The sequence below is a fragment of the Drosophila arizonae genome, chromosome 4, assembly GCF_054131065.1.
Source record: "Drosophila arizonae isolate 15081-1271.41 chromosome 4, UAZ_ARI_1.0, whole genome shotgun sequence".
NCBI classification, from domain to species: Eukaryota; Metazoa; Arthropoda; class Insecta; order Diptera; family Drosophilidae; genus Drosophila; species Drosophila arizonae.
The window spans coordinates 18479360-18503800 of NC_142924.1; the positions used below are offsets into that span (position 1 = coordinate 18479360).

A 24441-nucleotide genomic window follows, 5' to 3' on the forward strand; every position below is an offset into this window, starting at 1 on the left:
GGCTTTACTTCCATGAGTTTCCAATGTCACTCGGTTCACTTGCTAAAAATGCGCTCCAAACGTCTGCAGTTCCTGTCCAATTGCTAATTGCTTAGTAATTGCTATAGTTGACTCTCTCTCTTAGTCCATCCATCGATTCTCACCAAACTCTCAACTCACTTGCATGGTACGAGCTGTCAGTTTCTCTCCAAGAACTAACACATACACCGATACGACATGCACATATTCATATACCTATAAAAATATACATTAGAAGCTCTGCCATATCTCTCACCATAACATCCAGAATTTCTCTTATTAAATGGCTCAGCTTATAAAGGAAATAAAGAAAACTCTTTTTTGTTTTAAAAATTTTTATTTGTTGTTTTACATGTATTTTCTTTTGTGCATTTGCATTTATAATTCTTCTTACATATATTTTAATATATATTTATGCGTATTTCTTTAATTTACATATATACTTTCGTCTTATGAACATATTCATGAGATCATAGTGATATTTTATATATTTATATATTCCTTTTTATATATATATTAAATTACAGCATAAGATAAAATGTACAAGTTGTATAAATGTTGTGTTCCCACACACAGAAAAATACATATTGAAAATATTGTAAGGGGGAGCTTAACTCTATTTATAATTGGGAGTTTTGAATCGAATGCGTGAGTGTTACGATGGCAGCTCTCAATGCGAACTCCCGTTGCTGGCAGCTGCATCCTACACTGTTTAACACACAATTCAACTGTTTTGGCACCAACGATCTATACAAAAAAATGGCATTTCGATTTTTGCGCTATATACAAATTACAAATTACGAGTTACGAATTTACGAATTACTTAATTTTAGGTCGGAAGTACGTCGCATGGAATAGAAAATAAACAAAAAATTTGTCGCTATGTGATTCATTTGATATATATTTTGTTTCTTGCTTGTTCTTTCTGCCTTGCTTCAGTTTATGGCAACCAAAAATCTTGATGACTTCTGGGCGCGCGGCCACAAAACTTTACCGAGATCAATGTGAAAACTAATTAGAATGAATCGGCGCCAACTTCTGCCACTCCCAATGCAAATTGCTCCTTTGCTGCGGTTGGTGACAGAATATTTGCGTTGAGTTCATTTTAGAAAAATTTACAAAAATTTTCATTGAGTTTTTTGTTGTTTTGTTTGTTTGATTGTTTGTTTTTTTTTTTTTTTTTTTTGGGTTGGGGGCTTGGAATAGTTGTATACAAATTAAATATAAGTATGTATAATAATAAAAAAAAAATACGTAAGAAAAAAAAACATGAATATTAAACAAAATTTTCTCTACTTTTGCTGCTTGCTGCGTTTACATTAACTAGTGTATCTTCTCTATCTCTCTCTCTCTTTCTCTAACTCTTTACGTCCCTTTCTTTCCCTTTGCCGTCTGCGAAATGATTTGATCTTATAGCTAACAAAAAATATTGCGCTACTTACAGGCATTTAACATATGATAAACAAATACATTTACTTAGATTCGATGTACATTTTTTCCCATATTTTTTAAGTTTTTGATTTTTTTTTTTTTTTTTTTTTTTTTTGTGTTTTTGTGTTTTGTTTTTGCATTTAACTTTAGACATAAAAACTTAGTGTTAAGAAATATGTAAACTAAAACGCTTGGCGATCTTAACTCTAGACTTTTACAATATTATTTTCTCAATGCAAGTAAAAAATTGCTGATGTAAATGATAAAAAAAATCCATGAGATCAATGCGATTTTTGGGAATAGTTTTTTTTTTTTCTTTTCATATGTTCATTTTCTAATATATTTTTATTTTGTTTTCATTTCGATATTTTTGTTTTCCACTGTTCGATTAGCATTGAAACGTCAAGAAATTTGGGCAAAACTGAAATTGAAATTTGCCAAAAGTTACCAAAAAATACAGAAAGGGGACATAAATATAAATTTGATTTGCTGCATGTGTGTGTGTGTTTGACTTTTGACTTTGGCTAGCTGTGGAGATCAATTGAGTGTTCTATAAATTTCCAGTTTTTAGAGATCATTCAACGCTTGGCTTTGAGTGTGTTAACCAAAGATAAACCTGAAAATGTGCCGTCCACCCTTTCCCGTTGCTTTTGGTAAATTTCAATTGCTGCGCAAATTTCTTGTACAATGTGTGCTTAAAACTAGATTGTGAGACCAATTTGAAGAATGAACAAAATGTAATCCACTTGAAAAATCAAAGCTTACTGACTAACAAATTTAACTAAAAACATCTGCATATGCATATATGTATGTATGTATAATAAACCATAGACAAAAATCATCACAAAAATGGCATTATATCAACTATATACAAAAAACATTTTTTTTTCTCTCTTTTTTTTTTTTTTGTTTTTCTGTGGGATTTTTTCTTTCGGATTTTTGATAACAATTAAAGCTAAATATGTTCAATTAAAATTTTAACTACTTTAAAGCAATTGCTACAAATATTAAAGATATTTTGATATTGTTAAACATATTTATAAATTTTCTTGTAATTGATATTACAAAGCGAAGACATTGAAAACTTTGTTGTTTGACAAACAATTGAAAGTAAACAAAAAAATATACAATTAAAATATTGAAAATATAAATGGAAGCAGGATTTTGTTTTCATTTTCATTATTTGTTGTTTTTTTTTCTTTTTCCATTAAATATTTGTAAGATATTACGAAATGCAAAGCTAAATGCAAGATATTCGATTGCTGGAAGACCGGCCTATAAAATGTATCTCAAAAAGTATCTCAAAAATGGCAGTTTGTAGTTGATTGTTTTATAGTAAAAAGTGTACAAAAATATGCTCGAGCTTAAATTTCAATTTGTGTTTCTCTTTTTCTCTATATCGAAAAATATGCATTTAATATTTTAGCAAAAATATTTGTGAATATAATTTGATTTGTTTTACTCTTTAGTCTTCTTCTTTTCATTTTTTTTTGCCAGTCTACAATTTGCAATTGAGCAGTTTGAATTAGTATTAGTGTTTAAGAGAGAGAAATATAAATATGAATATGTGTATACAAATACATTTAAATATTGTTCTTGTGTCCCGTCAACCGCCTTAACTTTATACACATTTATATATGTATATATGCATGTGTGTGTGTGTGTATTTATATGTATGTATGCGGGCTTGCTATGCGATCGCTGATACACTATAGATTAAACTGCTGTTGCTTTAAGTATATATACTTAGATATATAGATTAATAGAGATGCTTGTTGTTGTTGTTGTTGTTGCTTCATCGCGCTGCATACAAGCCCCAGCCCATGGCGAGCACAAAGACGGTGACAACTGTTGGCCAAGTGAAGCTCTGCTGTTCCTAAAATAGAGAGAAGCAATAGAAAGAGCATAATCAAATAATTGTTAAGAAAAATATAAATAATAGTTGAGTAATACATATATCTATATACCATAAAAGTCAGTTAAACAATTGCCCTCTGGGGTCATATAAATATGCTTTGGTCCACAAAACAAAGTCACGTGCCCTCTGCTAGTTTGACCGCACACACACACACACACACACACACAGACCAAGCTGCGGCCCATTCGTAAATCAAACCAAAAACCAAGAGACCGGAACCCATGTCAGTGACCCACATATATGTGTATGTGTGCGTATCTTTATGGACATGGTCAATGGCTGGTCAATAGCTAACATAATTATTTAGTCCATTCAATTGCACTCGACGCTGCGGCTATCATTTCACAATTTCGTTTATCGCATTCAATGGATATACAATAATAATAATAATTTATGCCACTTATTTGTGGTACATTCACGGTTGAATGGGCATTGTGGCATGTACATGCGCATGTGTGTGTGTGTGTGTGTGTGTGTGTCACGTGTAAATGATGACTGCACAATATTTATTATGCAAATTAGAAAGTTTCTACTTTTTGGGCACATTTTAATAGAATTTGTGCATTTGTTAAATGAGTTGAAAAGGCGCTCTTTGGCGCATCTGCTTGCATTTATTTGACAACTCGTCTGTCTATTTAAATATATATTATTTAGAGCTAATTGGTTGGCTTTTGCTGCACTTGTAACTTTCATTTTTATAAATACGTATTTATAATATCTAACAAATATTAAAGTCCGTCCTGCTCATATGCATAGCTAATGCACTTTGTAATGCAATTGCTATAATGAGCAATGACAGCTCACGGTAGAATATTTCCATTCGCATTGAGTAATTTATTTTCTAAAATGAATATTTTATATTGGTAGAAAGTTATTATTTTAAATTAAATCTATTTATTTATTTTATTTTATTTTTTTAATATGATTATATCACATTGCTAGTATATTATTATTATAGAATATTTCTTAAGTTTTTAATTTTTTTAAAATTTGATTGTATCGTATTGGTAGAATATTCTCATGGTAGAATATTTCTAGTCATATTTATAATGTAATATATTTTTTAATATGATTAAATCATATGGAAGAATATTATTATAGTAGATTAATTATGTTTTTATTTATTTTCTAATATGAATATTTCATATTGGTAGAATAATTTTCAAATAGATTATTTTTATTATTATTATTTATTATTTTTATTTTATTTTATTTATTTTTTTAATGATAACATTTATTGCACAGAATTTATTTTAGAATTTTCAATAAAATTTCTATCAAATTAATTTGATTATATTTCTCATAATAATTTTAATAACCTGTCGATATACCTTTGATTGCATATATTATTATATATTAGTCTATGCAGTCTAAGAGGTCTTCCATATGAGATAACACACACACATCTTTATCATCCACTACTTGAATGTATCCACACGAGTATATGTATAAAATTTCAACCCTCTAGGAGAGACGACGACTGACTGACTGCACAAAACGAATATACTCTTCAATGGCTTCCTGAACAAGTATAGAAACCTTTGCACAAATATTGACATACATACGCTCAATGCAAGCCAAGCAAACGCCGATAGATACTAACTGCTGTATTGTGCTCAACTCAGATTATAAATATTCTCACGATCTCATTAAAGCTCATTTCCGATAAGGCGAATCGCCGCAGTTCGCACAGCTTCCCCGCCAAGTGTGTTCGCAAAAGTGTTACGATAAGCGCAATGTAAATGAATTACACGCAACAACAACAAACGAGAGAGCAAGTGAGAGAGAGAGAGAGAGAGAGAGAGAGAGGGGGAATGGTATCAAGTGGGCAGCCAGAGCTCCAGCTATGACTGTGTGCCTCGAGTCTCTGTGTCATGCGTTTCAATTTCTTGAAGGTTGCATTTCTTTTAATTGCGCAGGCAAAAAATAAAAAAATAAAAAAAAGTGCGCCAACTTGAACACAATGAAGTACTCATAGAGAGACATGTGTCTATAAATACATATATATAAAATATAATATATATGTGTATGTATATTATATATGCAGCCTGACAGCTGACAAAGGCTGATTCTTTGACTGACTAAACTAGTCGCGGGAGCGAGTGAGCGAGCGAGCGAGGGGGGCAACAACACTTGCTTCGATTAACATAAAGTCACCGTCATAGGGGGCGAGGGGAGTTCACTTAGCTGGGAGGGGCCGGAGGGGCGCAGCTGTCTCCAGAGCAGAAGCAACCGCAACGCCGGCAGCGCTGCGCAATTAATTTTTATCACACTTTTAGCATGTGCAAAGTTTTTCCTATGCCACATTTGAAATATGCACAACTCGAACTGCAACAGCAACTTCAACTGCAAGTGGAACTCCAATTGGAGCACACCAATTGGAACTGGAACTGCTCGCCTCCTTCTGGCAATTTGTCATTGGCTGCGCCTATTTTTAGGCTACTTGGGCTTTTGAGTAATGCCAGCACGTGTCATCTGGAGCCGTGCCAGCATCTGCTGCTCAAGTTAATGAACTATGCCTATGCCTATGCCTAGCATAGGGATTCCTGCACTCACCTTCTCCTTGTCCGGCTGCTGGCTGTAGTTGCTCTCATTGGCGCTGCTATTGCTGCTGCTGCTGCTGCCGTTGCTGCTGCTGCTGCATGGATTCGCATTGTTGTTGCCCGAGCTCGAATTGGTCTTCTTCTTGCGTGGCGGTATGCGTCCACAGAACTCCTGGAGACGCTCGCGTCCGGCCGTAAAATTGTCATAGCGATCGTCAAACTCGTCCCAGCTGGTCTCATGATCGCTCTGATACTCGCGCTCATCCTCGCCCGTTGAGGTCAACCTTTTGCTATAGAGAGAGGGAGGGAGAGCGGGATTAATATTAATATATTCACTTGCTTCACTTGTTTTTAGCTGTGCTCTACTCACCGTCTGGCCGCATCCGATTGGCTGCGCTGCAGACGCATCTTGGGTCCGCCTGGCGCCAGGGGTGTCGATGCCATGATTGGGCCATGGACGCCGTAGCGGCTGAAGGGCACAGCCGTTGCCCCAGCCGCGCCCGTCGACGTGGAGGCATTCGCCGTGTTCGGCGTGGGTGGCGGCGTATAGGTGGCGTAGTAGGCGCCAGCCGGCAGCGGGTGGCCGTAGGAGGCGGCTGGATGGTGCTGCAGCATGTGCGAGACCTGCGGATAGCTGTGGCTGTAGTGCACCGGTGGCGCCGACTGCGGCGTCGGCTGCGGTTGCTGTGGCATTGGCTGCGGCGTTGTCGGCGCCGGATACGGCTGCCGGAAGAAGCTCAGCTCCTCCCCGCCCGCAAAGCTCAAGTTGGTGTGCGGTGTGCGAGGCGCTTGCTGCTGCTGCTGGTGTTGTTGTTGGTGGTGCTGTTGGTGGTGCTGTGGCGGTGGTGGCACGTATACGCCATGGGCAAAGAATATATCGCCGCCCGTATAGCTGGGCGACTGGGCCATTGAGCAGGAGGGGCTCGGCGGCGGCGGATACTGAAAGATGTGCGGGGCTGTCGAAAAGAAAGAGAATGAAATCGAATATAAATACAATTGCCATTATGATCAGCCCAGCAGCAATAAACATAATAATAATACGTTAATACTAAATAAACAAAGGTGCACGACGCACAGTGGGACCTGTGCTAGCAAAACCTGGACAAAATATTCAAGTAACTATGAAATCGGCCAAGTGGACTATGGAATCTGCTAGAGTATTTATCAGAGGGTCAGAGGCCAAAAGAAATACTTGAGAGTAAATGGTAAATATGAGTGGTAAAAGTACGATTATTCTGGATTTTATTTAGTTATAAAAAATTATTAAAAATTACTAAAAAAAAAAATTATTTTTCCAAAAATATATTGTATACATTTTATATTTTATTATTGTGTATTATTAATTTTTTACATTATAATAAATTTATTATAATTATATCATTTAATTCAAATAACAAATTCATATTCCAATTAAATTTTTAAAATATTTTGCGTGGTTAAAAAGTTTTTATTTTTGCCAAGCAAAATAATCAAACTGGCCCACTGCGACGCGTGCTGTCATTGTCCCCGCATGCGACGACAATGTAAGGAAGTGTCTAAGGTCGGCCTGGGCCTATGCCTGGGCTTTTAGCGCCGCATTAAAGCAATTTTAATTGCATCAAGTTCCACTCGCCGCATGCCAATCGTAAAGCCCGATCATAAAACCCGACAAGTAGTAGCCCACCTTCGTATCTTTATTATCCTCACTGTAGGATAAGCCAGCTGCGGCAGAAGCAGAAGCAGCAGAAGCAGCAGCAGCAGCATCAGCATTTATGTATGCTAAGTATCTGTAAGTACTTGTCGTACGATACCTATATATATATATATATATATATATGTATACTATATATGTAGACATCTATATTGCTTATCTACATCTTGTATTTTTTGTGCTGTTTCATGCAAATTGAGCAAAGGCTTTCAGCGCCGATCGCTTGAAATGCGCATAAATTTGCCGTTTAGTTGTCTCAGCTGTGGCAATATTTTCATATGATTTCCTAATGTTTATTTACTTAAAAAGCAATTGAATCGCAACATATGATTGATTGTAATGCAAAATTTATACAAATCACTGGACAATCGGCGTCAGTCAACTGACCGAAACACGATAATGTCTCAAGCAGCTAATTGCCCCTAGGGCCAGGCCAACTAGCCAGAGTCTGGCTGTGGCTCTGGCTCAGTTAGCTTGTAGATAGATAGATACACGGCTAGCGGCATGCTCAAATAATGTCATTCAACGTCAACCTGCAGGCCACTAATTTGCAATTGACCCAATAGCCTTGAACTCGAAACGCGAAATGCTTAAAGCGAAAAGCGAGCCGAGTCGAGTCGAGTCGAGTGCCACCGCAGCCTCAGAGCCTCACAGCTGTTGCAGCAGCAGCAGCAGCGGCAGCAAAAATCTGCGCTTAATTGCAGCGGCACTCCTTGCTCCATGCTCATGCGCACATTTGTATCTTACAGATACTTTATGCCATTTGAAACTAGTTTGACTTAGCTAGCAGGCAGTCAGGCAGTCAGGCACTCAGGCAGTCATTCGACCAGCTGCCTGAAGCTCCATTGCGGCTCACGTGCGCCGTCGCATTTAACCTTGAAAATCTGCCCGTCCACAACAACGTCAGCCAGTCAGGCATCATTACGGCTTCGCATTTGTATCTTTCGTATTGGCATTGCCTAGCTGTAGCTCTAGCTCTAGCTATAGCTCTAGCTGCTGTTGGCCAGCTTATATAACCAGCATTAGCCCATGCTGGTGCCTTTATGATGAGACGCGTTGAAAATGTTACTACTAATTGCAAATTGTGTGGAAAATTATTTGCCAAGTGTTAAAATTACATTTGCATATGAGTATGTGGGCAACATAGTATCTTTCTATCCATGAGTGTATGTGTGTGTGTGTGTGTGCTGTTAGGTATGGAGCAGGCTTCGACTGTGATATCGTTTAACTGGGACTTAGGCATGACTATGACAAAAATGCATCCAAGTCAAATATAAGTTCAAGTTCTTAATAGAGTTATCGATAAACAATTTATGTAATCGATTAAAGTCTATAGGATAATCAAAATATAATCTTGTAGCTATTGACATTATATATTAATGAATATGAATCAATTTTCTTTGCATATATCACAGCTTGCTAAACTACTTCACAGAATGTTAACCGAAAAATATTAAATATATTACTCCAGCAATTAATCAGATTTAATAAAACTAAATTTTGTCCATTAGGCTCATCAATAGATATGTATAAATCATATATGATAATTATCATTATTCATGTCAAAACCATCCTTAAAATTGCAGGCATATTGCATATTGGTTGACAAAAAAAATGAGAACATTTCTTGGCGCTTGATAAATATGTTGAGATTTTATGAAATACTATTTATAAATACTGATCGATAATTATCGAACCCATAATATATTAGTATTAGTTGATATACGTTATCGATAATTGTTTATGGACTATGCTCATAAGCAACCTCTAAACAAAATACTTTTTTTTTTTTAAATTAGCTAAGCTAGCTCTAATTTTAATGCACAGTGTATCTCAATGACTTTCGCTGCTCTTCTAGCCGATTCTCACAGTACTTTTCTTTAGTGCCACCTCTAGATGTTTTGCGTTTTAGGACGTTTATGGCACCTTAGCAATTTTCTATTTTTATGATCACATCTCGATGCGGGCTCTGCTGCAACTTGCAGTTGACTTCGCAGTTTGAGTGCCCATTGTTGTTGGTGACGAAACGTGACCGATTGTTAGCAATTTTTCTGCATTTGTTTAGACAAACTATTTTTTATGGCAAATGTTTAATTGAATTGCGATTATTGCGGCTCGCATTTGTCGCCTCAGTAAAAAAAAAAAATACAACAACAGCAACAGCTATAATTATGTGTGTAATTTACTTGAATTTTTCATTATGCAATGCTGCCATGCAATTGTTAAGGTTGCACCAGCTGACAAACATCAATCAGAGGAACGACAACAATAGCTGAAGTTAAGCTGAGCAGAACGTTTGGCCAAAGCTCAAGAATAATTTAAGCGCTGCTTGAGGAAAAATCCGAGCGGAAAAACGTGAAAAATGTTAAGCTTATATATATATATATGTATATATATACTATAAGTATTTATATTTGTGTATGTGTGTGTGCGTGTTACGCTTTACTTGCCACAAAAGAACAAAACGTTTGGCATTTCATATGCTCTAACCTGTGGAGCTTATACGCTTTTATAATCAATCAGAGTTGTTATTGAACATGGTAAAATAGTTGAGTAAATCAACATACATTACAAATATTTGAAAAATACTGAAAATACTAAAAATACTGAAAAATACTAGAACACTAGTTCCAGTATTTAGTATCTAGTATCAAAATGATTGAAAATGCTGCAAAATATTTAAAAGGCATTTAAGAAAGAATAAACAACTGTACAAACTTCGAAATTTGTATATGAATAAATGTTAAAAGAGTTGAGTAAATCAACATAAAATGCAAATATTTGAAAAATACTAAAAATACCAAAAAATACTAAAAATACTAAAATACAGCACAATTGTGAAAATACTGCAGAACAAGTATAAGGCAAGAATAAGCAAATATACAAACCTCGAAATTTGTATAAGAATAAGAGTTTTTTGCATTGTATAGTTGAGTAAATCAACATAAATTGCAAATATCTTAATAATACTGAAAATACTGCAAAAATACTAAAAATAGTGCAAAAAATTAGAAAATACTGCAGAATAATTAAAAGACATTTTAGAAGTATACAAACTTTGAAATTTGTATAAGAATGAATGTTAAATAATTAGTAGTAAGTCAACATAAATTGCAATTATCTGAAATGTACTAAAATTACTGATAAATACTGAAAAATACTAAAAATACTGAAAAAATACTAAAAATAGTTTAAAATTGTGAAAATTTATTAGAAGATTCAAAATCTATCAAAATTTCTATACTATTTATTTATTTATAAAACATATTAGCTATGCTTAATAATAACATAAATAAATTCTACAAATCTATAAAGTGTATTTCAAGTTCGCCTAGACCCATCTAAGTCTTTGCTCTATGGCTCGTTTTGCAGCTCTTGATTTTTTTCTGCAGTTGATTACATGTCAGGCCCCACCGAGTCGAGTCCGTACGTCAGAACGTCAGAGTCGAGACCGCTGCAGCAACAGCAGCAGCAGCAGCAGCAGCAGCAGCAGCAGCAGCATATGCTGCTCATGATGGCCTTGAAGTGTTTGCAAAAAATAACAACTACAACAACTACTAAAGCAACAACAACAAGAACATTAACAACTAAATGCGAGTCTGAATATCAGGCAACAACTGCGTCGCAGCGCAGAAATCGAAATTGAAACAAGTTTCGATGACTGTTGCGGGCGTCACGGCGGCAGGGGGAATTCCCCACCAACTAGCCAAGTTGGTCACTGGGCCTGAAAGCCCAGATCGTGCCGTTTGCTAAGTAGCTCTTTGCCACTTTCATAAGCCAAAAGCTAGTTAACAGTTGTTGCTATGATTTTATTATGGCTTACTTAGGCTGAGAATCATTTCCACATTTCATTTAGGAAAACAAAACTTTGATGACTGCAGCTCACAATTGACAGCACGGAGGCCATGAGTGTGACTGGCTTTAATTGGATTTCAAGATTTGCCAAAAATAAAAAAATTTAAAAAAAAAAAATAAATAAATAAATACCAAAAATAAATGAAATTCCCATAAAATTTCACAAATTTTTGATACTATAAAATGTTGTGCTGCCTCAACTCAAATGTGGATCACAGACTGTTGTGTCACACCTGACACCTACACAGGCACAAACAAGCACACACACACATATATATATATAACCTGACTATATCAAGTGAATTTGTAATTCGTTCTTTTAAGGCGATTTGCTGTCTGTCACGAGGCGACAATCTATAAAACATGTTGAGTCCGTCTGTGCATCCGTGCGTCCGTTCGTCTCCCCTTAATTAGTCGAGGCTGCCAACTGAGGCGACTGATTCAGGGCCAAGCTGTTAACGGTACAATTTGTAATGGCAAAACCCAAATTCGTCTGCCGCACACAAATGACTAATTGACAGCAGGAAGTGAGCCCCAAAGAGAAATCGCAGTCAGCAAACTTATTAGCCAAAGTTGTCAACCAGATTCTTAGACGATTTTGGTAATAAAAAAACAACATTTATCAAATACAGTTCAGACGGGAATAACACGAAAAAAAAAATAAGTGGAATGCCAAACAGCAGCAGGTGTCGCTTGCTCGATCGATCGATCAATCGATTGCCATATCCAATTGTAAATTACCAATTTTGGTAGCTTTAATTAGCCATTTGTGTAATGTGCTTTACCGTTATGTGTTGTCAAGAGAATTTTGTACAAATTTGGCAGCTGCTATATGTATATGCGGAAATCACTTGAAGGAGTCTCGAAATGAAAGCGCAAGTCTGAGTCAATGCGAACAGGAGAAAGTTCTGGGCAAAAGATCATTTCTGTACAATTAGAAGGTAAAAGTTGAATCAGAGATATACATATGTATGTATGTGGTAAATATATGTGGCGTAACTTTTTGAGTAATGTGATGAAATTTAAGTGAAAGTTCTGGATAAAAAATTTGGAATTTTTAGAAGGTTGAGATCAACAAATCACTGGCTGATCATATAGGAATGATATTATTTCTACTAGTTACCTATATTTCAGCTGCTGTCAAACTTAGCACATAGGTATTGGAATCTTTTATAAGATTGGTCATTTAATGATATGAATTTGAAAAATCTCAATATAAAATTTAAATATCTTATATATCCTATATATCTTCATAAAAAAGTATTGCTGCATATACTACAAATTGACTGACCAGGCAAAAGTGATATATTATTTCAAATAGCTATACCTCAAGAACTTTCAGAGTTGTTGATAACACATAGCTGATAAAATTATCTATAAGAATTGTCATTTCATGAAATTTAATTAAAAGTTCTGAATCTCAAATTCGATGAGTTAAATTCATTATTTTAATGTAGTATTACAGGCTGACCCAACAAGAGTCATACTATTTCTAGTAACTATATCTCAAGCACCTATGTAAGTTCTTGATAAAGCAGAGTTACTAAAATCATCTACAATAGCTTTGCCATTGTTTTTTTTTTTTTTTTTTTTTTTAAATCAAGCTAAAAGTTTAGTTTTTTTTCGTATTATTTTCATCAAGTTTAACACCTAATGGAGCTTCATAATTATATATCTAATGAATTAAGAACGCTCAGTGACGAGGTCAGTTACAGCAGCTACACATGTGCATATATAGACGGAATCGTGTATCTAATGAGGCTGATGAGGCATCTTTTTGTTTGCCACTCAAGCTTCAAGCGCAGCTGACCAAGCGTGCGAAAAGCCACAAAAAACAGCAAAAGCAAAAGCAAAACAAATGTTGATGAAAAACTAAACTATTTTTTCAGTTTGCAATTTGTTTTTGTTTTTGTTTTTTTTTTTTTTTTTTTTGCAAGGTTAAAGACGCAGTTGTTGGCTGTGCGTGCCATGAGACGCGTGCCCCATGAGGCAAGTCAACTGGCAACGAATCGAACTCACTTTTTATTTTGCTGTGGACCACTTTGCACGCAAGCAATTATCATTGCCTGGCTTAGCTTTGATTTAATTGCTGCATTAAGAGCAGCATTTATGCAACATTTGTTCACTTTGCCTATGGAATGCCCTTTGTTTTCCCATTGGAATGAGGCAGTTTGGCCGAGGGACAACCAGAAGTGGAGCTCAAATCGAATTCCATGAAACGCGGCGAAACACGCGTTTGTTTCGTCTTGAATGGAATTGGAAATGGAAATCAGACAAATAACTGTAAATGGCTCAAACGCTTATCACGACACGAAGACAAAGCCGTGTAGGTGTAGGCAGCATATAGACTGATCTATACCCTGTAATGAGCACTTGAGTTGCTTCATTGCCTGAATGACTACATTTACATATCCTGTAAAAGTATACCTCACCCTTCAACACATTCACCCTTACGCACTAGCTGCCTCGCTACCCTATAGCGCCACAATTTACCCAGGGTATAGCTATAAAAAGCACTAGCCAAAGCGCTGCGTTTTGCCTGCAGCAGCAAACTGCATGCTCAATATTTTATAAACGACAGACAAATGCAATTTTTCAATTTCTCGAGCCATGCGACGACACAGCTTAAAGGGCCATAAAATACTGCCAAAGCCAAAGCCAAAGACGACAACACACACACACACACACATGCACACACACAATCTCAATCTGTTGTGAAAAGCTGACGCAGAAAAGTGCTGGCAAACGTCTTTGCATAGTTATTTGGCCAAAAGCTTGAACCAGTTGGCGCAGCTAGCGTAAGCGGCATGCCCCAAGGCGAGGCAGCTCAAACGAAGCGATATAAAATATATTGAGCATGTGTTTGCTTCCTTTTTTTCACATGTTTCGATTTCTTTTTTTCACAACAAATAAATTTTTAAAGAGCTGCGAGCGTGCTGAGCTTGCTGAAAACTAAACTAAAATAAAATAAATAAATAAACAAAAACTTGATTTCTATACGAAATAGAACTATAGCAAATAATAAAATTTAAAATGGAATAAAGCTAAAAGCTATACGAAAAGTAGGGACTAAAATCCAATAGCTGACAGTAAATATATAAAAATATAGATAGATATAAGTTTAACTAAAATACTAAAAAAATTTTATATTGATATTTAGAATCATTTAAAATAAGTTTCTTTCTATAACAAAATTAAATTTAATAAATATAAAAGGTTATATATTTTTTAAATTTACATATGTAATTTTCTTGAACTAAATCAACTTTAAAATAATTTATTTCACATAAAGAAATAAATATAGAGAGAAAGACTTTGTTTTAAAAAAATTGTTGTATGATAAAAATATTTTTGTTCAAGTTAAATTATTTGAAAGTAATTTTTCTATACAACATTTTTTTTATGTAAATGTAGATTAATTTAAAATATAATTTTTGTAGCTTTGAATAGTTAAATAAATTTATTTATTTTTTTAATGTAAATAAATTTATTTAATATTTTGTTTTAAAATATTTAATTTAAATCATATGCATATTAAAAACATGATAAATGGAAATCAGAATAATACTAAAAAATAAGTATTACAAAACTAAATTTTTTTAAATGCCAAAGTCATTGTTATTATAGCCTAAAATCTAAAAAAAAATTTTTTTTTTAAACAAATAAGTAAATAAATATATATTTTAAAACTCTAATAAATAAATAGCCAAAGTTTTGAAGAAAATTCTCTGTCTAAGTAAACTCAGTTATCTAAGGCAACTATTTATCTACTATTTCAGTGAATGCCCAGTTTTATGCATTTTGATTATAATCACAATTATAATTTGTATAATTCACTTTGCAATTGCTTTTCAGCAAAGCCCCAAACTCTACAAAATTCAAGCCATATCAATTGCTGCTGTTCGCTGAGCTGATTCATGGGGGCTCCGACTGATTGTTTATACATACGTAATATGAGAGAGTCGTGGGGCACAAGTTTATGTTGTTGCTGTTGCTGTAGTTGTTGTAGTTGTTGGCCCAGCTATCGACTTCTTCAATAAACAATCAAATGCGATTAGTAAATGTGCAAACAAAATGCTAACAACAATTAACGGCGCACATGAAACCCAAGTAGGCAGCAGAGGAGGTTGAGGGAGCGCAGTGAGTGGGGAGGGAGTGGGTAGGGGTAGGGAGGGCAGCCCTTTGGACACGTTAGCGTCGAGTGGACAGACAGACGCAGCCGTAAGCGGATGACGCAGCGAAGACAGCGTGTCTGCTGCTGCTTGTTGTTGTTGTTGTTGTTGTTGCTCTTCATTTGCAATTTCGTTTCATTTATTAATATTTTTTATTATTATTGCTGCTGCTGCTGCTGCTGGTGGCACATAAAACGTGCATTTTGCCGTTTTGCGGCTACAGTTTTTTTTTTCGCATTTTTAATTATTTTAATTGCGTTTCATCTGATCGAATGCTGCTCAGCATTTTGTTTTTTTTTTTTTTTTTTTTTTTGTTGTAAAAATTCATTTATTGTTTAATTGTAAAAGTTTTTTGTTGTTGTTGTTGTTATTTGCGTTGTTAATTGCAGCTGATAGCTGGCAGCAGGCAGCAGGCAGCCCCCTCTCAGCCTCAACATTTTTATTAATGAGCATACATAGTATATATACTAAGTGTAGTTAGTTACAGCAAATCACACTATAAATAGCTGCGATTAAAAACTGTTTGATAAGCTTAAGCTCAGTCAAATCAAAACTCTCCACGGGGAGTTGGACTTAAAGTTCTGCCCGCCACGCCCACCTAGTGCCCGCCTCGTGCCCGCCAACTCAACTGTGTTGCCAATTATAACAAGTAGCTGCCGTCTGTTGGCATATCCTGTTCTTAGTTTGCTTCCTTTTGATGCACATCCTTTTTCACTTTGCCTTGAGCGCATCCCAGGCGCATTTCTTTTGTCTGACGCTCAAGCGCTGCAGCGCTTCAGCGCCTCGCTGTCTAGGCTCAATTTCATAACAAAAACTTGAGCACGTTTCACACACAGATATACCCATATATATATATATATACTCTCTATATATAGCTTTATAGAGTCGCGCCACTGTTCAGCTCAGTGCAAACAATTTAGCACGGCCTCAGACGTGTGAGACTTAATCAAAAGCCAACTAGACACCGAACCAGACCGCCCAGACCGCCCAGACCGCCCAGACAGCCACTTGGCTACCTAGTACAACTTACTACTTAACTGTAGCGCCTATAGCTCTGCCTCATCGCCAGCTAGTGTCAAGTTTATGCGCCCGTGCACCTATCTAACTCGGGCTCCAGTCAATTTCCAGCTTTCCCGCCTTACTTATTAAGCAAAGTGCCTGGCGGGCATTTAAACTTGAAATGTGAAAAGTTCATTGCGCTGAATGGGTGTGAATAATAAACAAAAAACGCAGAGCAGCTGCCTTAAGCATACATAGTTGGGCGAAAAATAATGTAGAATAGAACGATTCAGCAATGCCCTAACGGATGCTATTTGAGGGCAATGCAAGAAGAAGAAAAGTCTTAAGCCTCTAGCTGCCAGAATGAGCGAAAAGGGAAATTAGGGTAAATCATTCTCCTCTGATATATAGTTAAATTTTGTTATCTGATTTATCTGATATACTTCTAGTATATATTTAGGCATTGATTTGCTGATTCATAATTAAATATTTGAAAATTAAATTTTTATAAATTAAATTATATTTACGCAAATCAACTTTTCAAAATTAAAGATTTATTACATTAAAAAAAAAAAAAATGCTACACAAGTTCTCCCACTTCATGCTTCATGCCTGCTCTTATAGGGTATTAACTGTGTCTGCTAGTCGCCCGAAAAGCCAGCTCGAATGTGCCACACAGCTGTGCCACAGGCAGCATTAAACTCGAGCATAAACAATATTTTTCTTATGCGCTGCACGGCAGCTGCATTGATCGATTTTTCTTCGTTTTTTTGGTCATCAAAATGTTTATGAGGCAACAGAGATGGGGCACAAGATGCTGCTGCTGCTGTTGCTGCTGCTGCTGTTGCTGCTGCTGCTGCTGCTGTTGCTGCTGCTGCTGCTGCTTGTGGCACCGCAGGCAACATCCGTTGCAATCCACAAATTGAATGAAGCAATTAATGAAAGCAACTGCCGCAGCGACAAGCGGCAACATTTGAGATTTGCATAAAACAGCGGCAAATAAATTCACGGTCAATGTAAAACAAAATCACGAACAACAACAACAACAGCAGCAGCAGCAGCGACAGCAGCAACAACAGCAGCAATGACAACAGCAACAACAGTCAAGAAAACAATGCACAAAGCCAGGGCTAAAAGAGACATAGATATAGACATATATATATATATACATGTATGCGTGTGTGTGTATACGCCTGCCTGGCAACAGAGCTGAGTAAATTTGCATTTGTGCAGCCGCAAAGTGGAAAAAGCAAATGTAAATGCAGATGCGGCTGCCGCATGCTGCCGGCTGCTGCTGCTATTACGACTCCTGCTGCTGCCTACGCTGCTGCCTATGCTGCTGCTGTTATTATTGCTCCTGCTGATGCTACTGTTGCTGCTGCCTATGCTGCTGCTGTTGACTTCTGCTGCTGCTGCTGCTATTTTTGCTCCTGATGCTGCCTATGCTGCTGCTGCTGCTGCTGCCTATGCTGCTGCTGCTGCTGCTGCCTATGCTGCTGCTGCTGCCTATGCTGCTGCTGCTGCTATTTTTGCTCCTGCTGCTGCTGCTATTGCTATTACTGCTCTGGCTTCTGCTAGCTTATACTGCTGCTGCTAGCTTTTGCTGCTCCTGCTGCTGCAGAAGTTAACAAGTCGCTGTGTAGGCTGTACAAAATGAGTAAGCCCGAGTCCTGGCAATGAGTTAATAAGCAGCATCACTCTCTGCTAGCTATTTGCCAACCAGCTCCCTCTACCAATCTCCCTTACTCCCTCTCCTACTCTCTTTCTCTCTCTCTGGCTGTGCGCACAATCGCGTCAGCTGTTGCCAGGTCAGCAACAGCGAAGCAGGAAGCAGGAAAAATGCCAACGTCAAAAGGTCGCCATGTTTGCCGCCATTTTTGTTCATCGCACGATTTCCGCCAGCGAAGTTGCTGAGCAAAACAAAATGGTCGAAAATGTCAAGAGCGACAGCGCAGCCAGCGTCGACGGCAGCAGCAGCAGCGGCAGCGGCAGCGAAACAACGCCTAGCAGCAACAGCTGTTGGCAACAGCGCCAAAAGCAACTGTCGAATGATGCGAATGGCCAGGCCAAAAGAGAGCAGCCAAAACGGCGTCGCTTTTAGCCTGATTGTTGTTGCTGTCGTTGTTGAGGGGGCGTTTTGACGGTTGGGGCTTGGGGCACCGCACTGTCATTGCACCTTTTGTTAGGCTCGTTTTAGGGGTGGGTTTTTTTGGAGCCGCTTAAGCAACTTAGGCGCGCAGCACAAAAGGCGCCAAGCCAAGCGGGTTGGGGTTTGGGGGCTGCTTCATCTATACATGTATATGTATATGTGTGTGTATGTATATATTCATGTATAAATATTTGAGGCTTTGGGGTTGGTAGTTGACGCCGCTGATGACTAAGCGCAGCTCCTGCTCCAACTCCAACTCCTGCTCTCTTGCTGCTGCTGCTGCTGCTGTTGCCACGCTGAAGATGCTGCAGCAACAACAACAACGAAAAAGGGTTTGTCATCTAGCCCTCTATAGGGTTAGCTCGAGTCGAGTATTCTTCGCTAGTTCAAATGTGTTACTATTAGATAAATTATGCGACTCGAGTGCTAACAAGGGGCCAGAGGCGAGGCTCGACTCAACTAGCTTGGCTTAGTTTGAAATACCATTTAATAACAGCTTAAGAGCTTAGCGCGCAGTTGCAACACACGCCGCCTCCTGCTGGGGCAATTAGCCAAACGAGCGGCAGCTGCCAACGCGTAGATTGCTTTTTAGCCAATGCTACAATAAATCGCAGATACTAAACCAAATATCTGTACATGATTCATGCCATGGCAGGGCGCGCTCTCAGCCTTAGCATAAATAATAATCAGGAGGAGAACGTTCACGTCACACAGAGCTGACGCTGCTGACAGTTGCAAAAAAAACTTGAACAACAAAATATATAAAAAATACCGAAAAAAACAATTTACAATATACAATGCCAAAAGCAACAACAAAGTTGAGTATGCTTAATGTCCAGCGTCGACCGCAGCTGACAGCCGACGACAAGGGGGCTGGGGCTGCGCATTATGCAACAGCAGCGCGTGCGAGCGAGACGGCGCACAATAGGCCAGCTTTGACCGCAGCCAAAGGCTAAGCGAACAACAACAACAACCGTTAGCTCACAACTGCTTTGTAAATAGCCGAAAACTCCTGCCGCCGCCCCGTGGCCCGCCTCTGCCCCTGCTTAGCCTAAGGTCAAATGGCGTTTAATAATATTTTGTTGTTTTTGTTCTCTTGGGCCAAGAAACGTGCACACAAGAGATACGTATCTAACAGATACACAATTCGAATAAGACATTCGACTGCAATCGAGTGCAGTTCTATTTCGATTTTTGCCTTTTTGGCGCGTGCCAATTAAACGTGCAGCAGCAGCAGCAGCAGCAGCAGTCGGAGCAGAAGGTGGGCGTGTGCTGCTTGCTGCTGCTGCTGCGGCTGCTGCTGCTGCTGGTGGCTGTTAAAACACAGCATGAAGCATGAAAATTTGTGGCTTACATTTCGTTAAATTGGCAATTGAATTGACTTATCGCAGCCAGCTCGGCCGTAATCAGAGGCGCGCCATTAACCAGGCTAGCTGACCATAAATTGCAATTGAATCATATGGCTATATGAAAGCATATGTAGAGAGAGATAGAGCGAAAAAAAAGGGAGAGAGAATGTGAGTGACAGATCGTATTGTCATTTTGTGTTTGAGTAAAGAACTTCTGGTTATTAAATAGTAACTTTTCCTCCCTTTATCTGTGTGAGAGAGAAAGAGTAGAGGTCTATGCGATCTAGTCTTATATTTATTTATAGTGGACTACTTATACTTAACATGTTACAACACATTTATAAAGATCGATAGTTGCTAAAAAAACGTAGATTGTAGAAAAAAAATATCGCTTATGAGGAAACAAATAACGTGCTCTCTTATCGCTCTCTATATAAAGTGACTAATTCTTCATGAAGTTCTATTAACAATTTTTCCCTTAAGCTTTCCAATAATATTACTCTTTGGCCTTCAGTAATTATTTAAAATGTTTTCATGTATTGAAAATTTTCAGAAGAAAATTATTGGAAGATACATAATGTATGTATATACACGCATGTATAAGTTAAATGAGAAATAAATAAATAAAAATATATTATGTATTGTATGTATATATATTATGTATATTGTATTCAAAAATATATTATATATCTTCATACGATTTTCTTTCTTTTATAAAGCACAAATCGTTTTTATCTTTATGTAAATATTTATTCTTCTATGTAAAGAAATATGTCCTGAAAATAATTTATTATATATTCTTCAAATATATAACGAAATATTATAAGCACGTATTTCATTATACGGAAAATAAGACATTTCAGGAAAGATAAATCATTTACGTTCTATTTATTCTTTGCTGTAAGGAAATTGCTAGTCATATTCGATTCTAGATTCTATGGAACTGAATATATAATATATATAAAGAAATAATATTTATATCAAATATATTTTTAATATATAAATAGTTTAAATATTATAATATCTAGTATTAGTTATTTATGTAATGCAAGCCATAGCACAATATATTTTTATATAGACAATTTTCCACTTTTCCCCCTCCGCCTATTTTCATCACGCTGCCCCTTTCAGTGGCTCCACCGCTGACCAACCCCAAGCGAAACAAGTGCCAAACAAAAGTTCGGTTAAACAATGAGTGAGACAACCTTGAAACTTACACAATTAGAGAGCTGGGGAAAGACAAAAACTGACCCATTTAGAACTAGAACTGGGTTTTCTCTGACTAGCAGGGGATTAGCCCACCCCCTCTCCCCCTTACATAGATCTATTGTAGACTCACCCGTGGCATTGGCACTGTTGATGTAGTGTCGCTGATGCTGCTGATACCATTCGCAGAGGGCGATTAGAACCTGGTCCGTGGGCAGCGGCGACTGCATCGGCGTCTGCGTGGCCGAGCTGGTTGTGTTGGGTGACTGGGAGGCGATGCTGCTGGCGCCATCTGAGGCGCCCGACGACGAGGAGGCGCCCGATGATGTCGATGCGCCCGACGAATTCGAGGTGCCCGACGAGCTCGAGGCAATGTCATCTCTCTCCTCCACCGGCAGATGAAAGGGCACAGCCATGCTGACTATGTATGTCTGCGTGTGTGTGTGTGAGTGTGTGGGTGCACGTGTGTGTGTGTGTGTGTGGATATTCGTTGATTTTTGTTTTCTGATTTTTGGTTGGTTGAATTCGATTTTTGTTGTGCAGTGTTTCGTTTTTTGGGACTTTGTTGTCCTGCTCTGACTCGATTACGCTTTCGTATTGTTCTTCTCTTGCTCTCTCTTTCTCTCTGTCGTGCACTCAATTAATTTTGTATTTCTTGTGCAATATTTTAAACATTAGGAATTGCAGCATTTTCTTGCATTAGTTTTCAAGCTCGATAAATGTTTTGCAGCACAAAAGCACTCAAAGTATTTGATTTTGTTTTTTATTGTTGTTTTTCTATACATTCGTATGATCTTTAGTTAATATTAATTTTTATTCAATTTTTTACACTGTTCGTAGTTGCAGTTTATTTTATTTTTATTATAATTTTTTTTTTTAGATTTTAGTTTATTTAAATTTTGCTATCGATTTTTTTTTGCATTTTTCATAAAGCTCGCGCAACTTATTTAAAAACACAAACAATTCGGAAAATTCAGAAATTCTCAAGGCGTGTGCGTGGAAAGAACACACGAAGCACTTAAAACGTGTCGCTAACTCAAACTGCGATTGGATTTCCACTTGGCTTGGGTTGAGGAGGAAACACGTCTAACTTCGCTTCGCGGCTGAACTGAACTGAACTGCGCTGTGCGGCGCAATGTGAGGCAGAATATCTGCAAGATACGCGCGTTTAAAAAACGACTCAAATTAAGAGAGGGAGAGCGAGAGCCGCTGTCGCTGTCGCCGTTGCCGTTGCCGTTGCCGTTGCCGTCGCGGTCGCTGCTGTCACTGCCTCTGCCTCTGCCACACTTCAAGAGTGCAGTCGGCCAGCAGCGTAGGCTTATGCACATGCATGCTGCCGCCGCCACCGCCTCTGCTGCAGGTAGTAGTGAGCTGTAGTTGTGGCTATGGGGACACAGCGGGGCATCCAGCGTCAGCGCTGGCGTCGACGCCAACGCCAGCCACAGCGTCAGCGTCACACACAATGCAAAGAGCGAAGTAAAAAATAAAGCAAAATAAAAAGAGCGACTGAGCGAGCGAGCGAGTAGGCGGCCTGTCTGTGTCTGCTTGAGCGTGCTCACATGTGTGTGTGTGTGTGTGATGGTGCGAGAGCGTATGCTTGTATGCGTGAGAGTGCCTGTGCGAGGCAGCACAAAGATCTTGTTGAGCAGGTAACTCAGCAACAACAAACAGCGCTGCAGCAGAGCAACGAACGTCGAAGCAAAACAAAAAGTGCGATTACGTTTGCTTTGCTGTTGCTGCTGCTGTTGTTGTTCTTGTTCTTGTTCTTGTTATGGAGCAAAAGAAAAGGAAAAGAGCGAGAGTAGAAGCTATGCTCTATGAAATAATATGAAGCGACTAATATGAAGCGACTCGGCTCACACATATCCTATAAAAAAATTTGATTTGTTAAATGTGGGAATATTTTATTTCATAGATATTACTAACTTAATTATTATTTTGATTAGACTGAGTGTACACGGGTTTTCCATAGCGGAAACAATAGGGCATTGCGCATACCCTGCCTATATATGCAGATACAGGGTATATATCGCTAGCTTCTCAGCCAGTGAGAGCGATAAGCTGAGTTTACGCGCCAAAAAACGTAGCAGATATTTTTGCTGAGTTGTACAACTGACCACGAAATAGTAGTAGCAAGTTACAAAAAGGTAGTAAATGGTTTATTAAAATACTTTTAGCAGTTGCATAATATTTAAATACTCAAAATGTTTCACATATAACAATATTGTTGTATTTTAATTGAAATCTTAAATGAAAATGTGTTTAAGTTTAATTTAAACAATGTTTAAATGCATGAAAATAATTTCACCATATCCTCATATGATGTGCGCAACATTGGAAACCTGTTTCATTGATCCCACCTTCCCGTAAACAGGCTCTCAAATTATGCTACATCATTCGCTCCTTCGACATCCCCATGGCACTTATTTTGCGCGCGCAAAGTTTCAGAGTATAGAAGAGTACAAAAACCCTTTTTAAGTTCTACATAATAATTATCGCGTGATTATACTCAAGTTCCATTTTTAAGAGTATATTATATTATTTGAAATTAAATGTACGTCATTAGTTATTTTTTTATTCAATTGAATATAACTCTAGTTGTACCTAAAGATTATATGTAAGTTGAATGTCATTGACCTATTTCTGCGGCAAAGTATTAGTTTAGAACAACGAACTAATATTAGAAGAAGAATAATTAATAACAATTCATTAACTAATAAAAATAGGTCACTAACATTCAACATATGTATGTACATATTTATTCCATACATACATACATACATACATGTATGTATGTAGGTACATATGTGTTCATTCATATGTATGCTAATTTTATATCGCAATACAATCTAATGCTATTCAATAATAACCAATGAAATGTTAGAGAACTTTAATAATATTTATTGTGCTACAGCAGCAAAAAGGTAGTAGATAAAAAAGTAGTAAATGAACTCAGCATTATCGTATGATTCCAATTTACTACTCCAAGTTGACGAAAACGTAAATAAAGCCGCAATGTTCGTTAAAGATAAGGCGCACTAATACTAAGCCACACACACACACACATACACACACACATGAGCATAACGCATGGCGTGATGCAAGGATTGC

The 24441-nt window shown here is 37.5% G+C and overlaps 2 protein-coding genes across 5 annotated transcripts in view; one reads left to right on the plus strand and one right to left on the minus strand.

Annotated features, from left to right (window-relative positions):
• LOC108612378 (uncharacterized) overlaps positions 1-24441 on the plus strand; it is an 82616-nt gene that overhangs the window by 23309 nt on the left and 34866 nt on the right. The gene's annotated exons all lie outside the window — the stretch shown is intronic.
• hid (head involution defective) lies at positions 1181-22997 on the minus strand. The gene is made up of 4 exons (XM_018008553.2): positions 21464-22997; positions 6281-6866; positions 5924-6200; positions 1181-3325 (listed from the first exon to the last, which is right to left on the minus strand). Exons 1-4 carry the CDS (start codon positions 21744-21746, stop codon positions 3245-3247), a joined length of 1227 nt encoding a protein of 408 aa, XP_017864042.1. The 5' UTR covers positions 21747-22997; the 3' UTR covers positions 1181-3244.